Source organism: Pithys albifrons, chromosome 7 (assembly GCF_047495875.1).
Source record: "Pithys albifrons albifrons isolate INPA30051 chromosome 7, PitAlb_v1, whole genome shotgun sequence".
Classification (NCBI taxonomy): domain Eukaryota; kingdom Metazoa; phylum Chordata; class Aves; order Passeriformes; family Thamnophilidae; genus Pithys; species Pithys albifrons.
The window spans coordinates 40,381,761-40,389,262 of record NC_092464.1 but is presented as its reverse complement, the minus strand read 5'-3'; the positions used below and the strand labels follow the sequence as shown (position 1 = coordinate 40,389,262).

Below are 7,502 nucleotides of genomic sequence, written 5' to 3'. Positions count from 1 at the left end.
TTCGTTCGTTCGGGAGAGCCCTGGTATATTTCGAACCAAACATGAAGGGTCTCCCTTTCCCAGGGCGGTCACAGTTTTCCTGCCCCCTTCTCCGATGCAATCCTCAGGAAACCTAAGCAACATCGAAAGCTTGTCTACCTTGCTCTGCTGAACGCGAGAGTAAGTGAGTTTTTGGGAAAAAAAACCGGCAGCAGCCTTGAACTAAGCGACACTTGTCCTGAGATATTGTTTTAAATAACGGAATCCTTTCAGTCTATATTATCGTGAAATTAATACTCATAAATCCTACGTAGTATCTTTGTCCAATCTCCTTCCTTCCCTGCCCTAGTCCGGGAGAGGCAGAGCCCGAGTGAGCGGGTAGCCGGAACGCACTCTCGGGCGGGGACCGGCCCCGCCGACAGCCGCACCGGGGCTCGCCGGCCGCGGGAAGGGGCGCAGAGGCTCGGCCTCTGCGGCTCCAGGCAGAATGCTCCTCCGTTTGTTTTGCTTTCAAAGCAGGGCAGGTGGACCGGGCTTTGCTCCGCTCTTCACCCCGCGGCGAGCAGAGCCTGGTCCGCTTCGTGCCAGGGCGTCGGGCTTGTCCGACACATTTGTGTTGTCTTCGTCTGTCGAACGAGATCCACGCAAAAACTGAGCCAAACGTTATCCCAGAGAGGACGAATGGTTAGGACCAGGGCTAATATTTCGGCGCTGCCTGTGAGTATCCTGACCCAGGTTCCCGCCTGTGTGGCCGCAGCCGGAGATGGGCACACCAGGGACTGGCTCCCCCGTCTCTCGGCTTCCACCGGGGGTGGGGGCTGAGCCCCGCTTGGCCTCTGCGACTCCGGTGCCCGTCCCCGGCCACAGCGGGCACCACGAGGCGCAACCCGCCGCCCGCCTGCTGCCAGCGCCCGGCGTGCTCTGGATCCGCATCCCGGCCGGGCTCTGGCAGCGCCGCGGCGGCCGCGGTCAGTTGTTCCGATGCGGCACGGCACGGCGGGAGTGGGGCGGGCAGCAAAGCGCAGCTGCTTCGGCCCGGCCGGATCCTTCCGTCAGGCAACGAAATCCTGTCCGCTGGACTGGTCTGGTTTAAAATTCAGCCGTGAGGTGGAGGCAGGTGTTTGCAGCGCTCCCTGCGAGCTGGCCGGCGGCGGGCAGAGGGCGAGGGTCTGCGGATTTATACCTGCAAACCGTTCACGCCGGCTCTGTCCGCTCCGCAAAATCACACCAGCATTTACGCCTTCCCAAGGGCTGTTCCTTCCCTTTTGGGGCTAAAGGCTCCCGCTTTTGTGGTGAGAAAAAGCGCCAAACAGATCTGGCACCAGCCTCAATTAAAAATCTGCCTACCCCGTGGGAGATGCTGAACGGCAATGTGGGTTGTGAGAAACCGACCGCCGAGTTCCTGAAAACTGGAATTGGGAAACAAGCCCGCCGGTTCTTACAGAGACGTCCCTGATAGGGTGAAACATGTCAGGATAAGGATGCTGCCCGGGGAACGGAAAGGGAGGAAGGAGGCCGTTGGGCTCAGCAGAGGCATAAGCCGAATTGTCTGAACGGCGACGCGGCCAACGGGGTCAAGGCGGGGGCCAGTGTCACCCGCCACGTCTCAGCGGACCGGCGGATCGCTGCCCTCCCTCCCTGGCGGGTGCCGGCTTTCCCCCCCGCACACGCTCCTCTTTCGTCCCCGTTACTCGCTCCCCGTCGGAGAATTCTCCCCTATGCGCCCGAGCAGTGCTCCACGGCAAAAGGTCTTAAACTTTGAGAGAGGGGAAGCCGCAGCCACCAGGGGATGATGCGGCCGTTCCCCTCACTTCTAGCAGCGCTGCGGGCACGGAGCGGGCCGGAGCCTCTGGGTAACCGGCTGCGGAAGGGGGGCCATTGGTGGGGGCGCACATCAGAGTCATAGGTGACTTGTTCCAATTAGTAGCTGTCTAATTAAATTAGTGTCACGTGGCCCAGCCAATGGGCCGGCGGGGGTGGAGGGCGGCGATGAGGCAGCCCCGGCGCAAGCCCCTCCCCGGCGGCCCGAGGAGCCCGGCACGCCGGTATAAATTGCTTCGGAGGAGCCCGGCTGCCGAGCTGTGTGGCCGCGGGTTGGGGGTGGTGTTGCTGCAGGACCGAGGGGGCACTCCAGCGCACCGCCCATCGAGGATGCAGCTGGGCGAGCCGCTGCTGGCGGCGACGGGAGCACTGCCGGGCGCGCCTTTTTACCCGCTGGAGGGCGGCGGGCGCTGCGGTGCAGCCGGAGCCGGGACGGGCACCGGCGGCGGCTCCCGCGGGCCTCCCGGGCCGGGCTCGCCACCGCGCCTCGACCTGGACAAGATGCCCAAGAAGTTCGGTGCGGCTCCTGCCATCCTGGGAGAGGCGGAGGCGGTCGAGCCGCCCTTCAACGCCCCTAAGCCGGACGGCCGCAAGGCCACCCCATGCGGGGACGAGGAGCTGCCCTCGGCCGCCGCCGCCCGCTACTCCATGGACAGCCTGAGCCCAGAGCGCTACTACCTGCAGTCCCCTGGGCCGCCCGCGGCCGAGCTGGGGGGTCCCTGTGCTCTCTTCCCCTACCCGCCGGCGGCGCAGCACGGCGCCGTCTACCAGCCGCCCGGCGGGCCGCGCTACCCCTACGGCTCGGTGCTGTCTCCGGGGGGCTTCGCGGGCGCCATGTGCCCGCCCGGCGGCCGGGCGCAGTTCGGCGGTGGCGGTGGGTACCAGTATGGGCAGGCGACGGCCGGCGGACCCCTCTACGGCCCTTACCCGGCGGCGTCGGGCTCCTGCGGCGGGCTTGGGACGCTGGGGGTGCCGGCCGCCGGCCCGGGGCTGCGGGCGCAGGTCTTCCTCTGCAACCGGCCCCTCTGGCTCAAGTTCCACCGGCATCAGACGGAGATGATCATCACCAAGCAGGGCCGGTAAGCGGGTGCAAAGGATGGTCGAAACGGAGGGAAGTAGTGAGGGGTGGGGGGCAACCTCGGAGGCGCTTAGCGCTTGCCCGCGCCTCCGGGAAGGAAGTGTGCGTTCTCCCTATCTGTGGTGCCTAGGGATGCTTTTCCCTGAGAGACGACTCTCTCAATTTTCCCATATAAGGCAGCCGGGAGATGGGGCGGGGGTCGGTTGGAGCTCGCCACTTGCTTCCTTGGTATCTTCGCTGCCGGGATGGACGGGGCACGTCGCTGCCGCCTACAGCATTCACCGGAGCTCGGGCCCCTTCCTTGGCCGACCTCAGCATGCCGTGTGGTTTTCCTTCTCTCCCCAGGAGGATGTTTCCCTTCCTGAGTTTCAATATCACCGGACTCAACCCCACGGCCCACTATAACGTCTTTGTGGAGGTCGTGTTGGCAGACCCCAATCACTGGCGTTTCCAGGGGGGCAAATGGGTGACCTGCGGCAAAGCTGACAACAACATGCAAGGTAGGTGTGGGTTCTCAGGGCTCCACCGCCTTTCTCCGCGAGTCGGTTTCCCAGAAAGTGTTCCCGCTTCGCCCCCCTTCTGCAGGGTCTTCCCCACACCTGGCATCATGTTCCGGGAGGAGCTATGCTTTTATGGGCGATTTGAGGCTTCTTTTCATGCTGCGGTGTTAGAGGCTGTGGGGAGAGGCGCCGTGGGGGAGCCGAGGGGGCTGCGCGGGCGGCAGAACAAAGCCGTGTTCCCGGCCGGCCTTTCACTGACTTGTCTTCCTTAGGCAACAAGGTCTACGTACATCCCGAGTCGCCCAACACTGGGGCTCACTGGATGAGGCAGGAGATTTCTTTCGGGAAGCTGAAGCTGACGAACAATAAAGGTGCTAACAACAACAACGCGCAGGTATGGAAGCGGGAAGCAGGCTTGAGGGAGCTGGCGCTTGGTGGGTCACCGGGGGAGTGCTGTGTTTTGGGGCTTTACAGAATTTCATTGAACTGCTAGATTTCAGTGCTTGTGAGTTCCCTTAAACTGGGGTCATAGATCTTCTTTTCTTTGCTTCTCTGTGTGGAGACAAATTTCAGATTTTGATGTGTGAATTTATCTGGTTTTAGCTAATATATTTATACCCAGAGTTGCTCTAAAAGTGGGAGCGTAGCTCGTAGTGAAACATCTCCTGTTAACGGTTAAAATTGTTCCATACAATTTCCAAGAAGAAACTGTCATCCTGTAAAATAGACGCTTTAATGTTAGATTTAATTTGTCTAAAGATCTTATCTCTTTCATGGTTTCTTTTAGATGATTGTACTTCAGTCTCTGCATAAGTACCAGCCGCGGCTTCACATCGTGGAAGTGACTGAAGATGGTGTCGAAGATGTGAACGATTCCTCAAAGACTCAAACATTTATTTTCCCTGAAACACAGTTCATAGCAGTTACAGCATATCAAAACACTGATGTAAGCATGGATGTATAAAATTGCAGTGAAGAATAGAATTGCCTTGTGGGTTTAGCATCCCATCTTACTGTATTCTGCTTTCACTTTCAGATTACCCAGCTCAAAATTGACCATAATCCTTTTGCAAAAGGCTTCAGAGACAACTATGACTCGTAAGTACCCCTCTGTCTTCTCTTGCGGCTGCTTCTGTCTAAAGCCATGATTCTGGCCTGAAATGTCTGTGGAAGAGATTTTCTATAGACACTAATTCAGTTATTCAAAAGCAGAAATACTTCCACTGCCAGTCTTGCTAACATTAAAATGTCTGTTTGAGTAGTGTGTTGTCTTGATTACCTGTCTTTCAGCAATCTTCTGAATTTTGGTAGTAAACTTGTGCTGGCAGAACCCAGCTGGCCTGCTGATTTGGCAGTAGCATATTGGGTGTCTCCAAAAGCAGGCAGCATTTTTAAACTGTCAGCCAAAGACTTGCCTAATGGTCACTTACGAGCTTCAAATGCCTCTAGAAAATCAGAGCTGTGTATATATGCAAGTATGGCTGCTGGGAGGAGAGTGCTGCAGCTCCTGTAAAATGGGTTGGCTACTGGAGACCAGTGTATTCATAGCAGTAATACCAAAAATCTTACACTGGTCTAGGGGGGAAAAACCCCTCCTAAATCAGACAAACAGACATCCAATTAAATATAGTTATGATTCTGACTAAGAAATATGTTGAGTTTCGTCCTATTTGTGTTTATGTCTTGTCTTACTATCATACTGGAATTGTTAAGAAAAACACTCAGCATTTCTTTTTTTATGTTGTAGCATGTACACAGCTTCAGAAAATGACAGATTAACTCCATCTCCCACGGATTCTCCTAGATCCCACCAGATCGTCCCTGGTGCCCGATACAGTGTGCAACCGTTCTTCCAAGAACAGTTTGTCAACAACCTGCCCCCGGCCAGGTTTTACAATGGTGAGAGAACCGTCCCTCAGACGAATGGCTTGCTGTCCCCGCAGCAGAATGAGGAGGTGGCCAGCCCTCCTCAGCGGTGGTTTGTGACTCCTGTACAGCAGCCCAGTGCCAACAAATTGGACATGAACTCCTATGAGACAGAGTATTCTCATAGCACTTTGCTCCCTTATGGCATTAAATCCCTCCCCCTTCAGACATCCCATGCACTGGGATACTACCCTGACCCGACATTTCCATCCATGGCAGGCTGGGGGAGCAGGGGCTCTTACCAACGAAAAATGACAGCAGGATTACCTTGGACCTCAAGAACAAGTCCTCCAGGATTCTCGGAAGACCAGCTTTCCAAGGAGAAGGTGAAAGAAGAAATTGGCTCATCCTGGATAGAGACTCCACCCTCCATAAAGTCTCTAGATTCAAATGATTCTGGGGTCTACACAGGTGCTTGTAAGAGAAGACGGCTTTCCCCTAGCACTTCCAGCAATGAAAATTCACCAACAATGAAATGCGAGGACATTAATGCAGAGGACTATAGCAAAGACAATTCAAAAGGCATGGGCTACTATGCGTTCTATACTAGTTCTTAACTCATCCTTTTATTCCTTTTATTTAATTGGGTAATTTTTTTCAGGTGGCCTTGGGGTTTTTTGTGTTATTGCCAAAAAGACTCTTGCTTTCCACCTTTAATTGTTGTGTGCAATTTTAAAGAAGGTGCCAAAGGTTTTTGACTGTTGCAGGTAACAAAGTAGGGGAAGAGCAAACGACGGGAGAACTCATCCCTTCCTTTAGAAGGAACCCATGCAGAAGCTGTACGGAGGACCCTAGATGATTGCAATGTGGCTTATTTATTGGAGACACTAAAGTGTACAGTTTGGCTTGGCTCAGAGGCCTGATCAAATCTATGCACTCCTGGGCAAGGAAATGGGATAGGAGCCCAAATTTAATTTTCTTCCCTGCTTGACCCTCTGATAAAAGGGGGCTGCAGGGAGCTGCACAAATGCTATGTTCTGCTTTAGACTGAGTTGGTTTTTTAAATTCTGTCTGCAACACACTTGGCTGAATTGGCTATTGCTTAGCTAAGAATTTCTTTGGCAGAAGAAAGCCAAAATAAGGCCTGCTTGCCAGGCAGGAATTTGATTTTAAGGTCTTGTTGCCTGTGATGGGGTTACAATGACCAAATCTGACTTTTTTAGTGTAGAACTTGCATTAAAATAATAATAAAAATGCCTCCATCCCAAAAGCCTAACCTTTATTGAGGTGGCCAAAAACAAAGTGTACAGTTGTGTTTTGTCTAGGTACACTGTAGAATACTGTGGAATAATGTATAAATAGTTGACCTTATAGCTGTTCAGTCGGAAGGGCATCTGGTGGTGTTTTGAAGTTCAAAAGGTTTTTTTTTGTTAATCAAACTTGTCATACACGGAGCATTGCAAAAAGGTTTTTATTTCTGTGTATGTAAAGTGACTTTTTCAGCTGCCCTGTATGAAACTGGAAATGATGTAACTTTACCCACTCTTCTTTCCTATAGTTTCAGCTGGTTTTAAACACATCAGCCCCAGAGCACTGGCACACAAGCTTTTACCCCACAAATAACTTTTTTCTGTTTGCTTTTCTATGTACATAGTAGCAGTTTTTAATAAATGTTGTGGTGCCAGGGATAAGAGGGGATGGCTCTGCGTCTTCTGTGCCTCTGCTAGCTGTCCTAGAGGGGGAGGAGGGAGCACAGCCTTGGGGCTTTGAGTTATCTCTAAATCTAATCCCTTGTAAATTGCTGCTGTAGTTCTTGCACCGTGCTCACTGCTGCTGTGTGATTTTTTTTTAAACTCTCCCCGCCTCCCCCGCCCCCCCACTCTCGTGGTTTGCCTCGGTTCTTCTGGGCACACCACCACCACTCCCACCCCTCTCCAAAGCCAAGACTTGGTCCAAAATACCACGGTCGCTTTTCCTTTATCCCCCTCCTTTCCTTCGCCGTGCCCCACGGAGGCAGGCGAGGTGCGAGCTCAGCGTCAGTTTGCGGCGACAACTGTGAACCCATCCTGCCTACCCCAACAGCTCCGGGCTGCCTCCTCCGTTTCCCGGAACTAGGCAAGAAATTCCCCTGCCCGCTTATCTGGGGAGTGAAGCTCTTCTTGGCAGAGCGATTGGATTCCATCTCCCGCAACAGCGGGACCTTTCCTGAGGAATATGCAGGCAGTAATGGGATTAAGCTGCTAGTGATTCCTGGCTGC

General features: G+C 54.2%; 1 protein-coding gene across 2 annotated transcripts; it reads left to right on the top strand.

Moving 5' to 3' along the window:
- Positions 1 to 2,073: 2,073 nt before the first annotated feature.
- On the top strand, positions 2,074 to 6,929 carry EOMES (eomesodermin). Of its 2 annotated transcripts, XM_071560177.1 has the most exons (7): positions 2,074 to 2,879; positions 3,224 to 3,378; positions 3,651 to 3,772; positions 4,166 to 4,324; positions 4,415 to 4,476; positions 5,126 to 5,277; positions 5,524 to 6,929. In XM_071560177.1, exons 1-7 carry the CDS (start codon positions 2,131 to 2,133, stop codon positions 5,859 to 5,861), a joined length of 1,737 nt encoding a protein of 578 aa, XP_071416278.1. In that variant the 5' UTR covers positions 2,074 to 2,130; the 3' UTR covers positions 5,862 to 6,929. The 2 variants fall into 2 exon arrangements, with proteins under 2 accessions (XP_071416278.1, XP_071416277.1); XM_071560176.1 differs by having other exon boundaries at positions 5,126 to 6,929.
- Positions 6,930 to 7,502: the final 573 nt, after the last annotated feature.

Bases quoted from the DNA above. Each gene is read 5' to 3' on its own strand.
- EOMES (XM_071560176.1), top strand. From the start codon at position 2,131: ATGCAGCTGGGCGAGCCGCTGCTGGCGGCGACGGGAGCACTGCCGGGC. The intron at 3,379-3,650 runs GTAGGTGTGGGT...TGTCTTCCTTAG, and splicing joins AGCTGACAACAACATGCAAG to GCAACAAGGTCTACGTACAT. The intron at 4,325-4,414 runs GTAAGCATGGAT...TTTCACTTTCAG, and splicing joins CAGCATATCAAAACACTGAT to ATTACCCAGCTCAAAATTGA.